Source organism: Fopius arisanus, unplaced genomic scaffold (assembly GCF_000806365.1).
Source record: "Fopius arisanus strain USDA-PBARC FA_bdor unplaced genomic scaffold, ASM80636v1 scaffold00053, whole genome shotgun sequence".
In the NCBI taxonomy this organism is placed as follows: domain Eukaryota; kingdom Metazoa; phylum Arthropoda; class Insecta; order Hymenoptera; family Braconidae; genus Fopius; species Fopius arisanus.
In genome coordinates, this window is record NW_011887792.1 from 642,833 (window position 1) to 668,141 (window position 25,309).

At 38.1% G+C, this 25,309-nt stretch overlaps 1 protein-coding gene across 5 annotated transcripts; it reads left to right on the forward strand.

The window, feature by feature from the left end:
* The first annotated feature begins 3,460 nt into the window (after positions 1-3,460).
* On the forward strand, positions 3,461-25,256 carry LOC105268095 (uncharacterized). 5 transcript variants are annotated; one of them, XM_011307374.1, is made up of 8 exons: positions 3,461-4,727; positions 4,948-5,082; positions 21,271-21,401; positions 23,113-23,627; positions 23,691-23,832; positions 24,013-24,206; positions 24,282-24,763; positions 24,859-25,256. In XM_011307374.1, the coding sequence occupies exons 4-8, from the start codon at positions 23,505-23,507 to the stop codon at positions 25,145-25,147; spliced, it is 1,230 nt and encodes a 409-aa protein (XP_011305676.1). In that variant the 5' UTR covers positions 3,461-4,727; positions 4,948-5,082; positions 21,271-21,401; positions 23,113-23,504; the 3' UTR covers positions 25,148-25,256. The 5 variants fall into 5 exon arrangements, with proteins under 5 accessions (XP_011305676.1, XP_011305677.1, XP_011305679.1 ...); XM_011307375.1 differs by lacking the exon at positions 21,271-21,401; XM_011307376.1 differs by lacking the exons at positions 3,461-4,727; positions 4,948-5,082 and adding an exon at positions 14,018-15,029.
* Positions 25,257-25,309: the final 53 nt, after the last annotated feature.

Below are 25,309 nucleotides of genomic sequence, written 5' to 3' on the forward strand. Positions count from 1 at the left end.
GGAGTACGAAAGACATGTTCTCAAATGGATAAATATGCTAGGAAGGGATTGCTTAATCCGGGGAATTACTACGAAACATATTGCTGATGATGTTACTTGGCGCCCGTTACGTTATGTTACGTTAACTTCCTTCTGTTCGCATTCGATTAAAAAAATATTATCCATACCCCATATATTCGTACCATCTGCGCGAAATATATCATATTTCATGCAAACAAACAATACTACCTATTTTCCCGTTGTAGCTACTCGCGTGGTTATTAAAATAACATTTGATGACAGTAGATAAAAGATATTACCTCTCGTCATCTGCAGTTAATACCCCAATAACTATTAATTCTCTGTTTTTTTGTCATAAAAAAGTTAATAAACAAAAATGTCATAAAAGTTACGAATGGATTCAGAAGTGGGTGGTGGGTGGTTGTTATTTATTCACGTAAAAGGGGGTAGGGTATTTATCGTTGATATATCATATCGATTGAGTCGCTGAAGGGTGAAGGGTGGAGAGGGCGGGGGTGAATGGAGGAGGATGGGGGAGGTAGGTACAGCTGTTTGTATGAGCGGTACCATTCCTCGGCGACGTACAAAGTAATTAGCTTTTCGGTTGCACTACCACCAGCGGCTACTGCCACTGCTGTATCTCTTTGTATGTTTTGGTATGATATGTATGTACCCCGTGACCCTGTGAGGACAACTCGTGGTGGGGCTATCTCAGTGATTGTCTCGTTGGTTGTGTGTCAGTATATTCAGGTGAAGTAGATAATCACGAGGCGACTGATAACGAATTTCTTTAACTCCCCGGACAGAAATATTTTAACGCGAATTGCGCTCAAGAAATTTGATTTAACGCCTTGAAAATGCATTTAACCGTTCAAGTTATTTTATGTGAATATTATAAATCGCAAATAATATTATAGCGATTATGAATCATATAGATGAAATATATATGTGATATACTTGAAGAAATATAGTTCATCGATGCCTTGAGATATATTTTCCTGATTGATATTCTATCACATATAAGTCCGCGTATGTTATGTAATGAATTGAAGACACCAGCTTGAATATTTTACAGAGTAAATACTTGTGAATGACGAAATGATACGATAGTCGTTCGGCCTTGACGATTTGTTTACATATATTTCCGGATGGGAGTGGATAAGGTTCAAGTACAAGCACCTAATCCCCGGGCTAATTAAGATTGAATCGCTCAATGACACGAGAAAATAAAATGAGCCTGACCATGACCGTCTTCACTAAAAAAAACGTCGGAGAAGAAGCCGCAGTCAAACGACGTAATTAAAGAGCTGAGTTACGACACGGCAACCTTGAGCAACTGTACAACGTTGAAATAATGGAAAAAGTGAGGTGTGCAATTGTTTACGGAGGCAGATATTGTAAATGTTTTACGCGAATTAAAGTTCACTCGAAATCCATTTACCTGATTGTCAAGCGAGGATGAATGAATGTAAATTCTTGGAAACCAATTTCTTTCTAAAAAGATTATCTAACTCGTTAATTACTCCCACGCGTGGGAAAAATGTTTGTAAATATATTAAATTGGCTAGTTCAATGTTGAAAAATATAAAAAGTGTATGTTCTATATATTTTGTTTTTATATGGATTGACATCAATAATTCGTTCTATAATATTTATTCCTATTTGATATGTAATTATTGACTCTCTGTTAATCCTCATTGAAGAATATCGGCAAGCCAACTGATAATCACTTGATTAACGGGAATCCTTTTTAATTATTACTACCGAGTAAAACCGTAACATTAATATTGCATGAAATATTACCGACAATTACACCAATAGAATGATTTTCCATACCGAGTATTTATCTCTAATTTATAGAATTTCGGATGGTCCCCTGATCGAAAAACCTCTACTAATTATCATATTAACCATCAAATTGGCAATTACGAAATAAATTTCTCCCAATTTTTAATGACTCTGAATTTTTCAAGTAAACGAATAGTGAGCTGAATAATTCTCCCAGAATATTTCTCTCGTTGCGGTAACCGCGATATTGCATACATGGGAAAATCTGGGGAGGGGAAAAAAACCACCCTATCATCTTTAACCCCCTCGTTAGCATAACTGTAACATACACACGGAGTTGAGGTTATATTAGAGAAGAGGCGTGCGTAATCTCGGTGTGGAAAACGTCATCGTAACGATCGAGGGCGTTAGCATATCGTGAGGTTGAGGCAGTGGTAACCGAGCAAGTGCCAACCACCAGCCGAATGTCATCCCCCCGACATTCATGTGTGTAGAAGGGCGTCTTCTCACACTAGCCTATACCCATTAGCTACAAGGTGGGTTACAAACACAACACGTCTCATCGATCATATCGTTTGACGGATCGTTTGTATCGATAGTGTCACCTCATACGCTGCCAACGGGTCAACTCTCCTACCATATCTCCACCAACCCCTTTCCAACCCCTTGCCAATCCCTCACCAACCCACGAAACATGTTATGTTCCACCTCACTTTGATTATTAATCGTCTATTCATTGTTGATTGTCATTCATTCGTTAAGTGGGTTTGTACAATCCATTTGATCCGTCATGTGGACATTCTGATAAATCAATCTATATAATACCCCATTATGTGGGGTAGGACCGAATCTCAATTTAATTAAGTAAATTTCCCGTGAATCAGAACCACTTTTTGCTTTTTTTTTCAAATTAATGGAGAAACGGATGATTTTTTGCGGGAATTTCTCATGAAACTACCAGTTTCTTTTTTTTAATTCCGAGGGTTACAACAGAAAATTTTTCGAAGTGATTGAATTTCTGTATTCTTGCGATTTGGCGTAGCTTCGATTTTTCGTAAGAAAAAAACAAATGGGAGCTTGGGGTTTATTTCTGGATATTATGAGAGAAACCCGAAATTTGGAAAACCATGTCATATATCGAAAATCAAAGACAAAATGATCCCCCAACGTCGGCGAGACTCATTTGTTTTGTTGTTTCAAGGCCAAAGCCCAGCGACCTATCCCAACGTTTGTACTCCATTCCCATCGCCAAAAGCAGATATAAAATCAAAAAGAAAACTACCCGACTCTGAAGACAATACCCGATCTAAATTTTCAGTATCTATTTCCCCCATAATCCCCCGGAATCGTCAGTCAGATGTTTCAAGGTCAAACCCGCAACCCTCCCCTCCAAATGCTCACGACGTTCTAAAACATTACGCACACCGATAAAATTCTGTCTCCTACATATCTAGTTCTTTCTAATCCTCTTTTATTCCTACAGGAAAATATATTCAATAGAGAAACGAAAACTTGATGAAAGCATTAGTCGACCGTGAAACAAAGGACCAATAAAAACAAAAGACAGTCACTCACCCTAGAGATGCGAAGGGGTTGGTGCAAGTCATGACCGCCGTGCATACGAAAACCCCAGGGTGAACCTCCTTCAAGAGTCACTTCCCTGGCACTCATTCTCCCCCACCACTTATTTACGTATCACTTGTGTATACTTCCAACAATGAAATATTTCCAATTGAATTGTCGATGAACCAAATACAAACTCGTTCCCCTCTGTCTATCTTTTTCATTTGTCCACAATAACAATGAATAATCGCATCGCACTCGGGCATTGAATAAGACAACAACACAACATCACGTTATTATCACTCACGAATATTGACGAGGAATTTTCAACGTACTTCCACACTCGTCCGCGTCCCGCGTTGTACTGAACTCTAATTTACCCCCGCGCCCCGCGTACCCACAAGTGGCGCCCTGTGTAGTTCCGACGTCGACGTGCTACGTCGTGCGACGTCCTCGTCTTCCTCGTCGCTGACACTCGCCATAAACTTCCTCTCTCTTCTTACACCAAACTGCCACTTTACTCTGTCTTATCTGTCCACCGATAACTGTTTTTATTTTGTTTTCAATGACCTGTCTCCCCATCGACGGACACCGGACCTCACTGAGAAATCCCGCCTTTTTTAATCGGAATTGCTCGCCGGCATGACCCCAGAAGAGGGCGTCTGGGAGGGATAATTTGTTTTGGCTGTTGGAAGCATTGTGATCGGTGGTATTTATATTTTGTCCTTTTCTGTGTTTGTTTACCGAATTATTTGGTGTGAATAGACGGAATTATTTTTCCTGAACTATTTCTAGTCTGCTACCATGAAAACTCGAGAATTCATTTGAATTTCATTTGCAAATTGATTTTTCATAACCTTTTTTCCTCTTCGATTTCAAATCGGATTCCATATCACTTTGACAAGAATTACTGCCATATATACATTGATAAAATCCATTCTAAAATCCATTGAAGGCATCGAATATTCGAATTAGTAATTCTGGGGTTAATTAAGAGATGAAATCTCCGGAAATATATTTCTAAAGTGGCGTTCCATCAGACTGGATGAATGGACAAGTCCGGTCATAAGTAATCAAACTAACCAGGAAACACTTTTCATCAAATTATCCATCACTGATCTCAAATCTCGGCATGAAAGACAGAAAAAAGAATTCATAATTTTGTGTTTTCGTTTGTGCGCGTCTCAAGTTGCAATTATCTCTTTTATGAGACATCGATGTGTCAGTGGCGTGTGATTGGCGCGTCCCAATTAGTGTTGAATAATTATTCAAGTGTCTAATCACTGCCTATCTAAGGAGAACGATCGTAGGGAATAAATGGAATACTCACTACTATTGAGGGTGGAAACCAATACCTGATTATTTCGAATTGTCCGGTAAGTTGAGATTTATTGGTAAACTATTTTCAGCTATTGCTGTGGTGTTGCAACAAGCCACGACAATTTAATTTACAGCAGTAAATTTGATCACTTATTGTATAAAATTGAATTGGCTTTTGAAATCACAGTAAATTTTCGAAATAATGTAAAAATTCATTTTTTTGTGGATAAATATATTTGATTTAAATTATTGCTTACAAGACAAATTCGATTTTAGGAAAAACTCACTACTCCAGAGATCCTGCATCCATCGCTGGGCCCTTGATGACAAGTTAGAGTGAGAAAACCAATATTTATTCGTTCTTCGAAAAATTGAGCGGCTTGCAGTGCCACAGGATGCCGAAAACACAGGGTGAGCTCTAATTTTACTCAACCCCATAATCTACCACACACGTTGTGACGCAGCATCCAATTAGGCTACTCACATAGTCCTTTCCATTCACCTAAATTTCTACTACCCCAGACTACACTCATTATCTCAAACTTCATGTTTGAGCTGTAGCAATTTATGCCAGTAAACCCATTAACTTTGAGGATTTACCGAGGTTTACCCGAGTACAAAAGGAGAGGGTACTTAATGGAAAAGTATTACTCCGCATGTTATATTACAAAGTACAGAGCCAATATCGAAGCCAAATCAATAGCTCATTCCGAATAAACGAGGCTCGTTATCCATTCACCGAATTTTCCACCACAAGATAATTCAAAACTGCCTGTCGGCTATTTAAAATTCTCCGTAAATATATGAAACAATAAATAAAATAATCACGCGATGCTCTGATGACCGAGGAAAAGCGAATACCTAAACAAAATTGAATTTCATTTAAATCAATGTTTCCCCTTGTTTTTATTAACGCCTCAATCAACTCCATCAACACGCTCTCGTCTCGAACAGTGTAAATCAATAAATTCAATCAGACGCATCACTCCAGGAAGCAAAAAAAAAACAAAACCCGGAAACCGAGAGTTGAGCGTAAATATGAAAATTCCGAGCGTGAAAGATATATTCGGTATTCTCCAATGCACCTCTTTGAGATTCAATTTGAATAAATCTTCAACTATCTCCTCTCTGTCGATTCAAATAAACTTCCACCAATGGTGCTGAATAGAAATAAATATCGCAACCATAAATACACTGGCATGTCCATTCACTCACTTGGAGTCATCCGGAAGGAGAGAATTAAAAATTGCATTCCATCGGGAAATGGAAAAAAAGTATTTCCGCACGTCTTGGAGACATCTGATTAAATTTTTTCCACAGACTACTTTTCTATTGCATCAAGCAACCCGAGAAAATCGAGTCCACAATGAGATTATCTTGAGAGAGAAAATGTGTTATTCGATATTCTGATATTTCCCATTCCGGAAGATTCAATTGAGATGTCATATTCATCGATAACTCTTCGTTCCAAATTCTTCGTCCCAGTGGAATTCAGCGGATTACAAAATTCCACGTCCGCAAATCCATAAATCTAATTTACATTCCGTCAAACATAATCCTAATATAAGTCCATAAATTCAATTAAAATCCACCGCCCACCCCCATCGTGCCATTAATCAACGACTCACCGAGAAAGATGGATAAATCCTATTGTGAATGCAAAGTCGCTTCTGCTATTAAATAAATTGAGGAACAACGCTCTCGAGAAATTTTCCCACCCCTGACAAACAGCCCCCTTTCCTCCTCTTTCTTGTCTTCCGCACTTCAGCCACTCCGTTTGCTCGTGTTACACTGATTGGTACTCCAACGACGTAATTACTCGCCCGGGAGGGGAACTACGTCTATGGGCAGTTGTAGGAGTGGTTGGACATTCGACTCGATTAAACTAAACGACGGTAGCTCGTTACGTTTAATTCAAAATGCTACAGCGGATGCCGCGCATATTCACCGGTTCTCTCAACTTTCCCTATTTTTTCACTTATCAAACCGGAAAATATATTTGTTTCCAAAGTTTGTAATATTTAAGTTGCAACTCTGAAGTCCCAAATTTGAACTAATAAAAATCACAACTTGCGAAATTAGAAAATCTTGAATCAAAACTTTTAAACTCCACGTAATTCTTTTCATGTTTTTTTTTTTTCATTTACTAGAAATCTTTTCAATTATACTTCGCCGCAGAGAAGCACCTCAATATCGCGAAGAACTAGTTATTTGTACCGAGCTTACAAAGGCCTATCGATTGTCCGAGCAATCTTCAAAAGAAAAATAATTCTTACATAATACCGCCATGCACTTTCTCCGTGGAATAATTCTTTCAGGCCACAGCAGTTTCTCACGCTGTATTAAATATCTCTCCCTCCTATTTTTCTCGAGGAAAGTATCGCTCAAAGTTTTATGACGAGGACGGGGACGCCGTTGCGGTTAAGCCGATTCCTGGTTTTTTTTTCTTCCCCGATAGAGAAACGGACCCCATTTGGCTTCAAGGATAGCCTCCAAGTGTGGTGGGAAGACACCGAAAAGTAGATGGCGGTTAAAAGGGGTGGAAAATAGGAAAAGATGGGTGGGAGTCGGGGGTGGCTAAATTATTAACGGAAATTAAAACGCTCCGGGGGCGAACTTCTCCACTGATTTACGACTACGATAACTCTGTCCTTACAATCCACAGGGTCGTTAATTTAGGTTCGATCGGGGGAAAAGGAGATGGGAAGAAGGCTTCGAGGTTTTCCCCACTGCTAGTACACCCAACTGTGGTTTAACGCAAATTTCCCTTGAAGAAATCTTCTGTTAGGGTGGTGGGGCAGGGGGGAGAATAAACGTCGGCTGATTATTTTGGAATTCATGCAGTGTGCGGTGTGCCGCATTTCTGGGTACCACTTTCAGCTACCATTCAGCCTCTAATTATGCTATGAATTTTCACTTACGTCTGGTGATCATCTGCGGGGGATAAACCGCAAAGTTGGCAGATTTTATTTTTTTTTCCTTTTTCCCGCCCACGAGGAATTGGTGGTGTTGGTTTAGGGAAATTATCCGAGGGGCAAATTGCCGGAGTTTTTTTTATATTCCCGTAAAATTAGGAAAGTAATTGAGCATTATTTTTTTGGGGGGTTATTTCCTCGAGTGTGCGGAGAATGGCAACATTTTTTATCGTTATCTGCACTGAATATGTGGGACACTCGTGGGTGCAGAGTTTAATTTTATTTTTCGTATTCACAATCGGCGAGCAGCCGCTTATCGATAAAATGGCGGGTTTGGCTTTTTTTTTTTTTGTTCATGTCCCTGTGCATTAGGTTGACCGAGAAAAGTGATTTCTCTCTCATTGGACATGGCGGGGTTATTATATCGGGCATAGGTTTCAATTAACGGATATCGGAGTCGAAAATCTCGGGGTAATTGCGGTGAATCGGGGAATTCACATTGAGGGAACATGACTGTTACTGTCAGAATGATAAATGGTTGTTTCTGGAGACTCGTCTGACATTTTGTTACGTCGGGTTTTTACGGGAGGAAAACGTGTTCGTGATTAATTCACATTATGGAATACTAAACTTGAATAGTTGGATAAGAAAGCTGAGGAGGGGAGTTAAATACTAGTTTTAATTGCCAAGGTCGTTGGAAGAAGGCCGATGCAAAAAGTGGATAGGAAAAAATTTATTTGTCAAATATGTACAGATTAAAAAAATTTTTTTTTAATTTCCTGTGAAAATTGTTTGAAATATTGAAATCTGGAACCTCAGAGGTGGAAATCATTGAATTTTATCCTCCAGCACCTCTGAAACTCACCAAATTGGCACATTGTCACAGATCCGAAATTACGATCCCTTATCTTAATTCCAATATCAGAAGTATTTGAAAGAAAACTTAGCTGTAAATTTTCACGGTATAAATCAAACTGGGGGATAAGAAAAAAAACTTAATGGCAATCTCACGCTCGAATGACAAATCGCACTCGGCATATTCCAGGGAATAGTTCGGCTTGGGCAGAACCGGATAGTTTCTACTTACCGGTTTCGCTGACACAATGAACTTTAGTTGGTTGGCACGCGCACTCAGATCGGCTGTTTTTTTTTTTTAAATTTATAGTCGCCGGTTCACCTAGTTCACGAATGTGTGACTGCATTGCTTGAGGTACGAAGGTCTAGGCGAGTCTAGGTCGCGGACTTGATTCGCGACTCCCCGATAAATCGCGCATCATACAAACGAGCGATTAGCCACGCATCACTGTTTCCCATTTGCATAAGATTGCATTCAGTCTCTAATCGAATCAATTTTTCACGGACACGGAGAAAATACCGATTATTCTTTAAATACCTCATCCGTATACCCGCTATAAATTTAATCACACGACATGGAAAATTTATGTCACACATTCTAATTAATTATTAATTTTTATCAAGAGAAAGATTAAGAAAATATCTATCATAAATTCTTCTCTCGTGGAGTGTCTGCATTTCTGCGTAAGGTATCGACATTTTCCATACTTTATACGCAGACGTTTCGTAATTTCCCTAATGCATGGAATGAAATAATACATTACCTCGTGAATAAAAAATTCCCCTCAATGTCCATAACCCCATGACAATTACAACTAACGGTATCGGAAAATGTTCGTACTGTCTGATTTTAATATTTGCGATAATGGAAGGAGTGGAATTACTTAATGCGTCATACCTGATATTGATATGGCATTAGCACGACCACTTAACCGGATACATCATTCAATCTCGTGTATCGCGTGTACATCACGGGGTAATGAATATAATGGCCCCTCATATCTCAAGATCAAGGTCGTAAAGATAGAGTTTATCTACCGGTTGTGTCGCACTTGCGTGGCTTTCATCAAAGTCTTTTCCTTGAGAACGAAATGCCAGACGAATGCCACACGCATGTGCATTCACTCGAAAATAAATTACTCTTCAAAAATATTTTAATCAACTTTTAATCACGTGATTTCTGACAGATTGAAAATATTCTGGGGTGCAAATTTTTTATTGATACCATTAGAAAGTAATTTTTTTTATTTCGATAGTGTACCCTCGGAATCGATGGGAAATTCTGGGAAATGCTGGGAAATCATTCGATGGAAAAGGAATTTTTGAATTGCGCGACTGAGGTAGATGTAGTCTCACGTGAGAGTCGTTTTTACCATTTGCCGGTGCAGGAGAGGCACCAGGTAAATGACCATGTTTCATGACTGGGAAGTTATCGATTTTGATATTGCATTACCGGTCTCTACTTAGCCTTGAGTACATCAGAGCAGTCAACTCTGAATTACCTGGAATGATGCGTCATTTATTTTTAAATTTTAAACACTTTCAATTGAATTTTTATTGAGTTTTTATGATTATCAGTGCAGGTATTTTTTAAATTGAACGGGTCCTCGAAGAAACAGGAATTTTATTATTTAAAATGTATTTTTTATTTTTCTTTCACAACATATACACGCGATGTTCACTCAGAGTAAAATAGCTTGTTAAATTCTAGTCTTATTTCCACTAATTATCCTACCTAAACGAAATCCTAACACAATTCCCTTAAAATTCTAACAAACGTGGAAAGTACATCATGAAGTTTTACTCTAAAAGGCACATACAGTGAAGCCGTACAAAAATATCTTAAGTTTACACAGTAATTCATAACGTCAAATCATTATTTCCGATATTTTTTATTCTGAGTGTCAAAAGCAGTTGGAACGCAACATGAACAGATTCCACTGCAGCTTTTAATACTCAAACTCTATTAGAAGTTATGGCCAAACAGTATCTTCGCCAGAATTTTGTTAAATTGTCAATGAAAAATATTTATCTTGGTGTTTGCCATGAATTTCTACAATTCTGCGCAGGCTAGTCCTTCGTGTAACAATTAATAATCGCTAACTTAATCGAGCGGCAGTGTTTTGATAAACATGAGCTCCAACATCTGTTTGCTGAGGTAACAGTGGCAATAGTGTAACACAAACGATAAACAGAAATTGCCTCAACAAGTAACTGTAATAAAATGATTGAGTTAGTACGACACCGTGAACGTAAACAACTTGGTTGACGCATCAAAACTCAACCATTTTACCTTCCAATTTTTTCATTTCAAATCAATAATAACGATATAACAATGCCATATTATCCCCCTAATTCGTAATTTCACATGATTTTTCGTTATCGATTTTGAACGATCCGATCCTCAGCGATCTGCCCTGAATTCCAATGATTTCTCAGATCATATGGCAGTGATTCCATAACAATTTCACCATTAAACAATCAAACTTAACTATAAACGAGTGCTGAAAATAAAACGAAAAACATTAACTCTAGAGAAAAAGGAAAACACAACCTGTAACAATTGAATTAACGAAACGAATAACTGCAACGAAACATTAGCGCCAATGGAATTGAACAATTAAAGAAAAATTCCTATCAGTAAATAATGAGAATAACGAGATTGTTCAACTGATGGAATTGCATCCGGTAAAATGAAAAAATTGGTTAAATAGAAATAGTATCGATAATGAAAACACATTGCCAACATGAACAGAAACGGGAGTTGCCATTTACAAGGGGCCAAACAGAAACGTAACGATCAAAACAATGACAAATGGAAACACGTACGAATTAATTGAAACACGAAACAAAACCCGCACTCGAACCCATTTTAATTTCAACGAGTCAATCATAATTAAACATACAAAAAAATGATTCATAAAAAATTGGTCATTGTTAAACAACCGAAAAAAAAAATAAACAATGACGGATAAAACACAATACCGTAACAGAATACTGGCGATTAAAAAAATAGAACAATATCGCAGTTTGAAAAACGTCAGTGAATGATTTTTAACGGTATGAACGCACTAATGGAAACTTAATAAAACAATTAACAACTTGTTAAGGCGAGAACAAAGAAGTAATGTTAACGTAAAACTTCGACGAAAACTTTCCACATTTCCCTAATCTACGCGATTACCCTATCAAGACCGGTCTTATGAATTATAATCTATTTACTATAGCTAATGAGAATGGAAAACTGCGGATTCTTTTGAATGCTTATTCAAAAACTAACGCGAAACGCAACATAATAGAAATAAAAGAAAATACGCACACGGATTACTGATACGCGAATTCTACAAAGCAACACACGAACAAAATAAAACACGAAAAACGCGGAACAAAAGCCCGTACGGGCGATTTTTGACACACGAAACGAAAACGGAACACGCGTTAACCTATCGGATAAGCTAAAATCCACGTATGAAAAAATTCACCATCAACCTGACATTTTCAATTTGGTAAACAATGATTTTTAGATGAAAAATAATTGTTGCTACGGACTCTTTCGTTGTCTGAAATTATCCACATGTGTAACGGAACAATGATTTTATCTCTATCATGATCCAGGGGTTTAGAATTTCCTGTTTGTTATGTTGATGGTGAATTTATCACCGTGAAAAACTAAAAGCACAATCAACATTTGTTATTTGATTTAAGAATCGTTGAAATGCGATTAGTGCACTAATTCACCGGGGCTTGTCATCCACATTCTATTGATCAATAGTTTGATCAAATTTTAACGAAAACCTAAACGAGATTTGCAATGCGAGACTCGAATGGAAACAGCTGCAGATGAATTTGAAATTTTTATCTGAGTGATGAAAATTAACAACTGATTTTGCCTATTTGTTCTTTCTCGGACATGATGCCTTGCTGCCAGCAGCAAAATTCCCGCTAAATGTATACTTTTTATTTCTTGCATCAAATCCATCTGATTTTTATGAAAATTTACAGCAGTTTCTGTTCAATCTCGCTCGCAGGATAAAAAAATAAAACGAGAAGTAACAGGCCATTTTACGAATGAACGGATTGAACGAAAGAAAAATTTCAAAAAATAACAGAAAAATAATAATCGGGAACAGTGAGATGTGCTCGAATCTCGAGACAAACGAGAAATATTGTGAAAATGTGGGGAAAACTCTTTCTCCAGGGAGAAAAAGCAATCGCGTAAGTTTTCTACACGCTGACATCATTTCTCTCAAAAAATTCTCTTTCACGTGTCTCGAAACTCGAGCGTACCCACCCCCTGCCCTTTTCCTACTCAAACTACATAACAATGATTTTCGTTAAAATTAATTACTCAATAAACAGTATAAATTAACCAACAACCGACATAATTTCGCGGTACTGATCGAAAATTTACACGCCTATTTGTTTTAACTCATGAATTGTTGATTTTTTTTGCTCCAAGTACTCCTTACACTAGTATATTACATTTTTTTTTTTAATTTTTTGTTTATTCTTTTGTTTTCGATAAAAAAAATAATGAAACTAAAAAAAAACAAAGAAAACAGGAACTTTCGACTGAGCATATCCTGGCTCGGAGTGGCTGGATGAAACTGGCCGAAAAAATTGAATGGAAAAATAAATCTGTTTTTCATTTTCTATTTTTTCAAATCAAGGTCGGTTACACTCTTCCATTGCCGGTAATTGTAATCCACGACTCCGAGCAGGCGACTCAAAAAATGAAAATAAAAAAAAAAGTAACAAAAAAAAAATAAAACAAAAAAGTGAATGAAAATAAAAATGAATTGAAAGAATAAAGTAATTTCGCTGCTCGCGGCACATAATTTTGTACTATGAACAAATTGTTCGGATGATTTGCATTACCGAATTATGAGAAATCTATTGCTGGTGATGTTGCTCGGGATATCCTCCGCCTCTGTTCCTGATATCTCGTCAACTTCAGCAGGAAATATCGTGCCATTAGTCCTTCCTGGGCTATTGATTTTCCTGGATACCGGCGGATTAAATATTCTCATAGGAAACATTCCCTGAGGCAGTTGTTTGTTGACTGAGACCATTTGATTTCTGATACATTGAATCCCTGATATTGTGTCTGTTGAAAATAAGTTGGAGCCTCATACAATGTCCACATTGAATAAACAATTGAATGGGCGATTAATAATGACAATTGGGCCCTCCTCCCTGCAGCCGAGGATATGGCCCTCGATTAAATCAGTGATTATTTCCATCCGCTTGTTTGAAGTCCAGGGTACTTGATGCCGGGTGAAGACATTGGTTGACCGACCAATCCTCAGCCCCAACAATCATCTCCCAAATTCTCCCCAACTCCCCAAATCAGTCTTGATTTATCCAAAAATGCCCTTAATTTCCGCAGTCTCGTAGAAGGATTGATTAATCTGGAACATGAGTGTCTCCAGTCGTTGGAGCATTGAGGGTGCCCTAGCAGCTGCTAGTGATTTTCCTTTCTCCCTCATCTCCACCCATTTGTGCTGCTGGAGTCGAATGATGAAGGGACCTGAAAAGGGTGTGAGCGTTAGCTACGAAGCACTACTAATGGGGTGTAGATTGAATTCGTGAGAGGACAAATAAAGTGAAAAATAATACGATTCAAAACACATTACAACTCAGTGAAAATTCGAGGGAAGCACTTGGGAATAATGAGTATTACAAGATCGAGGAGGAAGTCGAGTAGCGAAATGTGACGCGTACTATTGTACGGTTTTGGCTTTTCTCATTGCTTTGGGGTCCGGCTTGAATTACATCTGGGGTCAACCTTACAACAGCGGATGCAATGTGAAGGCCACATCTAACTTGAAGTACCCGTGGAGTAAAGGGTCTTGTTCTTTGGTAGTTTGAATTACCAGCGGGGTCAACTGAAATTGCTTGCAACGTCGTATGCCACGTCGTCTTTGTGTGTATAAAAGGGAAATAGTCCAAAGGAGAAGGCCAAATTGGAAGGGGAGTAAAGCAACGACTCCCATGGACCGATCCCAATACCTTTTGTCGCTGGATTTCTTTCTTTTTTCTTATTTTTTTTTTCTTTTTATTTGGTGGAACGAGAGGAGTCGAAAAAGCCAGAAGGCCCTCCGGCCACTGTTGGGGGTCAGATGGTGGGAGGCACTTCCTGCCTTCTTGTGGTTTTCTTTTTTATACCTTGCGGTAATTTGGATTGTTATTTCATCTTACTTTGAGTCTTTCTGCTTTGGGTCTGATGTTACTTTGATTTGTCGCGCTTGTCTCCGGTTTAATTGGATTCATTTTCATTTTTCTTTTCGTAGTGAAATTTATTTTATATTACCAATTTCAGATTATCAATGCAACAGAAGTGATTATCTTTTCTTATCTTTTCTTATCTTTTCTTATCTTTTCTTATCTTTTCTTTTTGCTTGACTGTTTTGGATTTTGGAGGAAGTGTACGTGAAGTATCTTTCAGTGAATCCTTTTGTCATTATTTTTATGCGGATTTTGTTAATTTTTTGCCAAGTTCTTTTCGTTTTTTACTTTTTTTTTGGATCATCTTTTACCAAAATTTTTATATTCGCTGTATGTCACGGTGAATGTCGCCTGGTGGAGGTGGGTAGTAGCTGCGCAGGTATCGGAGGTTTTCCAGATTAAAATTGAGACCGTGTTCTAAAAAATCATGAATTATTCTCCGGTTATCAATATTTGCATCAAAAAATCACGGACTCCATTCTAGCTTAATCTCTGAATTTCAAAACTGTTCTAGTTACCGAACATTTGGATAATCATTTCGAAAAATTGATTTATGAATTTCATGAATGAAAAATTAATACATTTCAAATGATAGAACTGCGGTACTAAGCCGATAATAATCATTTATCAAATGGTTATTGAATTATTATTCTGTTCCCGGTTAGAGCAGGAATTTCGGATTAAAATTTAATATCCAAATATATTATTGGGTTGCTCATTAATTTGCCTTCGCTAATTTATCCTCATTAAAATACAGCAATGGTACTTGAAATTGTCAATTAATATTTTTGTCAGGATTGTTATCAAAATTGCAATTGCGGGCATTTCATCGATTTTCTCATTATTGAATTGCGGAATTTGTGTGAATATTTTGAATATTTATTCCGTTCTTTCTTCTAAAATCTTTTAATGATAATATTTAATTGATATCGTATAGTCGTATAGTCGCTTGTACTGTTTGTGGATTAGAACCAGATTCGGAACTTGTTGCATTTGTCAGTTTACGACTGGTTGACTGACTCGGCGTCAACGAGGGGTTGTCACCCCTTCTTTCATGGTGAATGGTAGCTAGGGGGTTGCCATTTCCTGTGTATGGGTACTCGACATGAACGAAGGCACTTGTTACAGTGCCCCTCTAAAAAGCTGATTATCTAACGGAAATGACGAGGGGAGAGTCAAGTTCACGGGTATTCCGGCTTTCAAACACAAAATTGGTGGTGCATCCTATTATCATGATCATCATTTTTTTCAATTCCTCGGATGTGATGGCATTTTTTTTTTCAGCGACTATTACGAGAGGGGACTTTATCATTTTTCAAAATCAATTTTGAACAACAATTTTCAGCATCTCTATTTTTTTAAATGGTTAAAAACGACGTTTATCTCGGAATTATCAGTTTTGGGGGGCGTGCAAATGGAATTTGGAATTTGATTTTCAGTTACTTGCTTTTGGATTTTGAAGAATTTTTTTTTATTGATACCTGTTCATTTGGAGAAAAAAAAATTGAATTTCGCGGAGCGAGTGATAGGGAGAATTTTGTACAGGTGGAAATGTAACTAAAACACGTGCGTGTGGATAAAACCAAACGATAATTTAAAAATCAGTCGCAAATTGTGGAAAGATCCCATATTTTGGTGTATCAAAATGAAAATGTGCGTTGATAAAAGAAATTTGTGTTACTATTTTTGGGGATTAATTTCTCGGTAAACCAGATTGATCTATTGTCAATGAAATAAAACATTCCAGCCAATAAAATAAAAATAAAAATTTTTGTTGCTGTTCCTTTAAATTTTACGGGTGATTGCAATTATTTGGGATCTTTCCCGCATTACGTCTGCTGCTGCAATTTAACCGTGCACATACATAATTGCGTATGAAACAAACGAGCAAACGACATACATAATTCTGTCTCTGTTTATCTGTATCGGTTGCCAGATTTCAATTCTCAGTGCAAATTAATGCACTATTCAAAAATCTTAACTCAAATTTCGTTTTAAAAATGTGAAATTCTTCACACCGACACATTTCCAGGAAATTTATCTGCATTTTGTTCCTGAAGAATCAGTTAACGTGAATATTCAATTATGTATTATGTAACTTCAATTTTTCAGTCCATGCGACATAACGAGTAATAAAATTTAAAATAGTGTTGAGCTTTCGTAATCAGTGGAAACTTTCTTGGAGGATTTGACGTTATTTTTTATTTAAATTGTCAACATTGAAGATTCAGGGGCAACTGTTACTGAAAATTCACAAAATTTTTAACAATGTGTGTGGACTACTCTTTGCACAATGCAAAATCAACTTTTGTTACACACCGGTTAGTATCAAAATATATAATTTCAAATCAGTCTATTAACGTCAACAATACGAACAATGTCAATAATTACTGAAGCATTCTGATTGATTTATCATCTAGATAAATGTTTACTTCAATTTATATTTCGTTTCTGGAATAGTATTTTTAAATCGGCGCCTTGCGCTCGCGGTTTACTCATCAAAACAACGAAATCTTTTGTTTATTTCACGATGCAGTGAGTCAAGAAATTTCTACTATGGAATTTCTTCTAGTAGTGCAAACAGAAAACGAAATACAAAACTACTTTCTAGAAATAGCGTGAGGATACAACAATTTCAACAAAAAATTCAAACTGGATTTTAGTGCCTGGATAGAGTAGATCCGAAAAAAAAAAAAAATTATCAAAACCTAAATTTCAATAAATTTCGATAATCGGGCCACGATATCTGGGTTGCAGTAATTTTCAATTTCGAATTGCCGCGGAGATAATTTCATTTCAGAAAATTTCGCGTACCTCTGCGTCCTCACATCATATAAATCCCTTTGACCGGAAATTCCATTAACAAATTTATATCTCCATGCACTCGGGGGTGTAAATTTTATCCCTTAATTTGAAACTCGATTCTTTTGAAGGTCCATCGAGGTTGTTGTGAGTGTTATCTATTCCGACATTTCGTTCATTCAACAAATGAAATGGTAATATAAGCCGTACGATTCGTAACGTCATACCAGTTTGGAACATCGAAAAATGTATCGAAGCAGTTGAAATCGATGACCGAGAAGATATCCCGCTATTTCGATATGAAAAATTGCATTGAGGCGGCATAAAATATAAACTATTTCCACCATATTCCAAAGTGCCCTCAAAAAATAGTCATTGAATTTTATTTTCAGTAAACCGATCCATTACTAGCACAATTATTTCCTTCGATATTTCGTTTAAAAAATCGGGATTAAAATAGGTCGAATGAGCCCAAAATCAATTTTATTATTGACGAATGAAGCGATTAATTGAATATTTATTTCTTTCGCTAAATAATTATGACTAATTAGATTGAAATTGGAATTGGAGTTGTGAGAGATGAAGTCCTCGACATTAGCCCATAATGAGTCCCAAAAATAATGACCCCGATTTGATTTTTCAGATAAATTATCTGATCGATAACGATCGACAGATCCCGTTAATTTCGAGAGAACGGCTGAAATAATTCCGATATATTCCCAGCATGAGTGAAAAATTTGTTCCTCAACCCATTAATAGCGTGATTTAATCAATTTAATAATCCCTAAATTGACCGATTAATTTCATCCACTATTTGATTAAAAATAACGAACAACGCAGCCCCACAAAGTCTTCAAAATTTCCAATATAACTCCAGTACGAGCCCAGAAAAATCGTGACCCGGATTTCAATACTTTAAAAAAAAAAATCGATCAAGACTGATGGTTCCCGTCAATTTCGAGTAGTCTATCGAAGCACCAAAACCATTTGCCGAGGGATATGAGGCCGAAAAATACTCACTTAATGTGTCAAGTCCCTCGGTGTAGCGACAGAAACCAAACACTATATACCCGTAACTGAAACGTCACTTCCAGGAGAAGTCGACGATTTTATCGGCGAACTTTCGTATCACTGCTGGATGATTTTCGTAACTGTGCGATTGTGGCCGGAGTGATGTAAACACGTGATGATGATGTTGGCGATCCGGGCCGGACCGGCCGGCGGGATCGCCGAATCCGCTATTGCGGCTCGACAGAGAACTGTTCGCTTCTGTGCCCTAACTCAGCAACACCCCGACCTTATATACTCCATCCCGGGCCCCACCACGGGCCCCTCCACTCTAGGGGAGGTCCTGGGAAAATATCTCGCACAATGACGACGTACTCTCCCCCTCGGTAAGACGCCTCAGGGGTGGGGCAGCCGAAAAAAAAAGACAAGACAGTGGCTTATGTACGTTACCTGTTCCTCGGGGTACGTTGTGCAACGGAATTAGGGAGAATTCGGTTCGCACGTTACCTCGGGTATGGGAATCCTCACCAGGTGCTCGTATATGTGATTTCCATCCATGTCATCTCGGGGTCAAGCACCGATTTATTTTCCTACCGCTTGGAAATTTGGAACAATAATCTACGAACAATCATCCCTATTCTATTCTTCTACTCTTGATATTAACATTAACAATTTTTTTCATTTCTCTTTGCTTCGAAAATTATCTGACAGATATTGCCGCCAGATTTTCGGACAGAATTCTGTTGTTTCGTCGGTACTTGTAGTTTTTTTTTTGTAAATAGGCTAGTATTTCTTCGGTACTGTATTTGAGGGAAAGAAAGGCCCATTCCAACTCCCTCAAAGGAATCTCAATTATTTTTACGACTCTACCTCAGCCGAAATTCTCGGGAAAAGCCCCTAAAATAAATTCTTTGGACAAACCAGGCGAGCCTATCACCCCTCCAAAACTAATCTGTACGTTTTTGAAAAACCATTAAAGAACAATAACCGACAAGTTTTCTTTGTTATGTCGCTTTGTCGCATTTCCCATAAAATCTGAAATGGAGTGAAGGGGGTTGTATACGACGCAGTAGCCTCAGGTGACGGATATGATTTATGATTCGATACTGACTTTTACAGTTTACCATAAAAAAAAATCTCTCCAACGAGAGATTTCCCGGGCTCGACTGCGCCCTCCGCTTGTCAATGTTTATTCAACCTTTTTAAAAATGAAATATAGAAAAAGTTTCATTCGTTCAACATCTCCACGAGTTTATATCACCAGAAATTAGAATTATGGAGAACCTAAAATTTTTAATTGGCAATTCGTGTGATGATTAATTATATATATTATATTTCGCATTTATGGGGTATTTTTGTCTTATTTATTATGTCTACTATATTTTTCATGTTGAAATTGTTTGAAAAATCGATAAAGCTGGTGTACGATCCAGTCCCGCTGGTTTGTCCCCACAAATTTCAGCCGCAAGGATTTTACAACCCTTTCGAGGGTTATGAAAACCGTTGAGACGAGTTTCTTATGCATATCGGCTTTCAGTTCTCTTTTTTTACGACGTGTACCGGTGTGGATCATGGAAATTGCGTGAATCAAAAAGAGTCCGGGAATATGTTTTTTTTTTCTAGTTGCATATCGTCTTGGGGATGATCTTGCACCTGGACTTGACAGGATTAACGGTTCAACTCTTTCGAGGGGCACAAAGAGATAAACGAAGAAGGGATTTAAAGATGCTATAAACATTTCTCTTTACTGCAGGTTATTATTACTCCCATTCTTGTCAGGCAGTCCTTCAGCATAAACATTCACCCGGGATGAGTTATAGTTGAATTATACTCCAGTTCAGACAGTTATATCTCGAAGAAAAAGATTGTTTAGCAAGGATTTTAATTAAACTCGTTGATCAATTCAAGTAGCTTTTATTCAGTACATACTTTCTATATTTTCTTGTCAAATTGGAAAATATTCCTCGACTCTTATCGATTCGCTCAATAAATTTTAGCTTTAACTAGTGCTGACGGCGCTCCTGGTCCAATTGATTTCTAGATAACCATGAAATTGAAGTGAATCACTTTTGGGGTGAAACAGTGAGTAGATAAAAAAAGTGTTGAGTTCGTCGAGGGGCATAACTATGCGGGTAGTTGACGTACCTTGGGGGAGATAATTCTCTAATAACAGAAGCCTACATGCTGGTTTACCGAAAGGTTTACGTCATCGGTTCTGATAACTCCAAAAAATGAGGGACAACGGGCGAAAAAGTTAATTGATTCAATTATTTATTATTAATGCATTGTCGGCGCGATGATGAAAACGTCAAAGGACCGTTAAACACCTTTTGCACTTATTGTTCTGTTTCTTACGTCATTAATTGAACATTGGGGTGGAGATTTCCTTGTGAGGGAATTGAGCTCCCGGTGTACTGGATTTCACCCTTGGACCGGCTCCCCCTACCCTCATCCCTTGATTTTCTTGTACACCAGTACTTTCCTGCATCTGCCTGAAATTCTCACGGTTTCAGAAGTCTAAATTCTCGGGGCTCCCCCTCCCTGTTTCAAAATCTCTGACTGAAAATTCCGGTACACATACACTGTTTAGGATTTATCAAAATTTCCCGGTGAAAGTCATCGAATTTTTTGATTGTATGAGTTTCTCTTACTCATTTTGAAAATTCAATATGCAGTTCAGTAATTTTTACTGAATATTTCTCCCCCCTGAGGTTTTTCGCGTCAATTAACTGCCAATAATGAATTTCTCAGTTGATTGAAAATAATTATTACTTGAGGATAATTATTTCAGCTTAACGCAGTCTTGGGAAATTTTGAGAACCACCGGAGGGGTATGAATTGGTTGAACAAGTGCATCTCTTCTCTTGGGGGCTGCATTCTCCCGGCATTCTGAAATACAATGGGTTCGGGTGTGGAGAGCAGGTATGCTACCTATGTTTTCCAAATTCTCCCAATACAACACGAAACAATGATAGTTAACTAACACACCTAGTTTCGAGTGCCGAGACGATTAATCATTGTTCCTGCCTAGAGAATTCTTTCACAGCAATCATGAAGAGAAGAAAAATATTTCCAAAAAGTCAAACTCGTGTTTCAAAACACTAGCCTTCAATTGAATTACGAGTGAATGTCAATCACTCTTCGAAGATTCAAATTTTTTTTCACGATTTTTTTTTTGTTCAACCCCCGGATAACGTGTGCACCCTCGTTCGTTCCACCCCGTGAAACCCTCGTTGATTCTTTCCCACTCGTTCACAAAATACCTCCGCCCTCTCAACCAAAACTGTTGGCACCCTATATCGGCATTTGCACCCCTGTTGTTTGTTGTTTGCTCACGATTTGAATTTGAATATTTGTCGAAAACTGATTTTATTTGTTTTCGGTTTCCCGCTTTTATTTTTTCCCCTTTATTTTTTCTATCTCAACCAGAGTAAAACGCCGGATTCTCTTCACCTCTCCGGGAATTTCATTACCCCTATTTCGCGGATAGGAACTGAAATAAATATTCATGTCAGTAGCGGGTGAATTCGGGGTGGATAATTATGTTTTCACCCTGGGCACAAGTTCATCGGCCCTTGTTATTATTCCCGTCAAAAAGTTTTAATAAGGATAACAGTTGGAATGTATTTTGTTATGAGGACTTCGTCGTTACCTGGATTAATTAATACACCCTCCTAAATTCAGACAAGCGGGAAAATTGAAAATTACAGAAAAGTTTAGCCCAGGAAAAATCCGACCAATGACTGCAACATTGTTTATGCCTTGATAAAAAATTATTATCTCAGCGAATTAAATAGAGTCTTTTTGCCCTAGATGATTCTGTTCCGAATATTTTTAGACAGAAGATAATTAGTTAGAGATAATTATCTGTAATTAAATATTTTTTTCGATACTAATATTTGAAGGGGATGAAAAACCGGGTGAAACAAATATCCGTGCAAATTAACGACCATAACGAATGCTCGGTAAAATGAATCCACATATTTAATGTGATGCCGGTAGGGGTGGACACACGCGACTCCCACGCACCCCATGGGGGCCACATTTGCGGAAGTCAGAGTTTAACAGGGGTGTTGTGGACACCCCACAACTAACGTACCATCACTGCAACGACACATGGGGGTGTATTATGGTATTGGAGTCTCGTAGAGGTACTGAGTCGCGTGGCGAATCATCAGGAACTGATGACCACCATGAGCCCTTCACGAGTCCTTCATGAGCTCTTCATCTGGTACTTGAGATAAGTGCGACCATTCCGTGAGAACACGAAAAATTTACTCGACGTGAATAAATTTCATGTGATTTTGCGCTTGAGAGTTGAAAATGAGAAAATATTAATTCCCATTTATTTAATTAATAATAAATGAACGATTTTTGTTCAACCAACGAATTACGCAAATCAAATCTTCACGAGAATAATTTATCCCGCAGTGATGGTCACATCTTGCTCACATTTCAAGCCTTAAAATTATTTCTGAAGCTCCGAATTTTCACTGCCTCCCGTCATCACGAATTCACGTCGTTTCATGCATCCCTCTGGCTTCCCATCCCCACATCCCTCATCCCTCTCACCGTGAATCTCACGTACCGGTAAATCAACTCGTCCTCTACCTAACAAAATATTATTCCACAGGATGTAAAATATTTCTACTAATGTCTGCGAGTCGATTCTCGATATCGATAGAATAAAATCAGAGGGGGTGGATAAACAAAGACCTTTTGCGAGTCCCACGCAAAAAACTGTTCCAAATCCAAAAAATATATCGCGGAATAAACGCGTGGAATGATCTGTAAGTGAAAAAATCGATTACTCATTGAAAAAATAAAGAGGGAATAAACGTGGACACTATCACCGTTATCACCGCCGTAAACATCGATGATTACCGCCAATTATCATCATGTTGGTGACACATGAGCTGATTACCCATTCGCTCAGTAGAAACGAACACTAGGTCGATAAATGCTGACATAACAGTGCAATACAATTGGAATCCATGAATGGAGTAGTTAAACGTCACCCCGGAAATGTGTCGTCTACTCCTGCTGTTGGTTCTACATCTGAATCTCCTGGACTTGTCATCCTCCGAGGATGAGACCCTCGTAATCCTGACGCTGTCACCGGCGGAAGAAGATGAAACGACACGAAAGGTAAATAATCAATTACTATAATTAATATTTTTTGACATGTAATAAGTTCCAAAAATATTTCAGATAGGAGTGTATTACCATTGCCCAGATTGTGCTCCTGGTGATGTTCTGAGAGTCGCTGACGAACACCAGATCTTCGAGAAAATTATCGGAGACCCCAGGGGTTTCCTGAGGACCGACCTTCGAGTCTCGCCGGAAAGCTTCAGTAAGTGGATTTCAAACAAGAATTCAATCACTGGAGTAAGAGTGGGAAATCAATTATTGAGACAGTAAACAAAAAATGAATCGATTATTGTTATCCCAAGTAATTTATACTTGAGGGGGGATGAGATGTTTAGCGCTAGAAATTCATCTTGTGATGTCAATAAGATGACTCACGTTGCAGGTGATATCACTGCAACGATTCTTCGTAATGGAGAGTTGATATACTCTAGTCCTGTGATAGATCGCGCCAACTGGATGCACGATAATAAATCTATCCTGAAATATCTCTCCTTGCCACAACTTGTGATACCAGGAACCCATCAATCCGGTGCATACGATCGACCCGAGACCCACGGGATATGGAATCTTTGTCAGGTTTGTTCCTTTTGAGAACGGAATCAGAATGGGAGTAGAAATATTCAAGATAATTCATGTATTGCACTGTCATAGGATCTGTCGATAGAAGATCAATTGACCTTGGGAATTCGTTACATCGACGTGCAACCGTCTTGCAAAAGGATCGAAGATCAATGCCAGTCCTTTTTCATGGAGTACTCCTTATTGGAGATGCTGCCCATGGACGCAGTCTTCTCTGAAATAAAGGGTTTCTTGAATCGAACTAATGAGATAGTCATTCTCTCTTTGAGTGATTTCTCCAGTGAATTCCAGAGTGACGAAGATCACGCAAGATTCATGGAATTCATCAAGCATGAACTCGCGGACGATCTCTTCTCTTTCAACACGACTTCCCACGGGTGGTCAACACCTTTGGGCAAAATCTGGAAAGCAGAGAAGAGACTTATCATTTCGTATAATTACGGGGGGCCAGTGGATCCAACTTTCGGAACTGGAGTTCAACCGTTCTGGTGCAACTGTCAGAGATCTGATGATCTCCATGTCTTTTTCGCGGATCCGCAGAAGCGGAAGAACTGGTAATTATAATTATCTCAATATTTTATTTTTGATAATAGAAAAATTCATTAGTTTGTTATTTTCATTTATTGTGTTGCTATATTGAATTTGATAGGGCCAATAGGAAAATTCCTAGTGTTGATGTTGTTGAGTTGATTCCTGGCTGGCAAACGGTGGTCCCTCAAGACTCCTCGAATTCTGCGGAGTCCTCTCCTCCCTTCAGTTTCAAAGCCTGGACCGAGGAATTCTCCCCGAAAGTTTGCGAATGGTACCACGAGCAGTGGAATGCCACCTCCAATGTCGTCGTCGTTGACTTCTTCGAAACTACTGGAGTTGTTGATCTCGCTGTTCATTGGAATAAAAAAAGGGGTGAGGATACGATGAAGAAAATCACTTCGGCATAATAAATATACCTGAGACTAAAAAATACATGAAATATTCCCTGTTAAATAAATTAAATTGAAATCTATTTTCCATTTGTTTAAATACAAGAGATTTCTGGTGACAAATAGAAGTACAAATTGTTTTTTTCGACACGAGGGGATTTCACCCTCTCGAAAATGTAT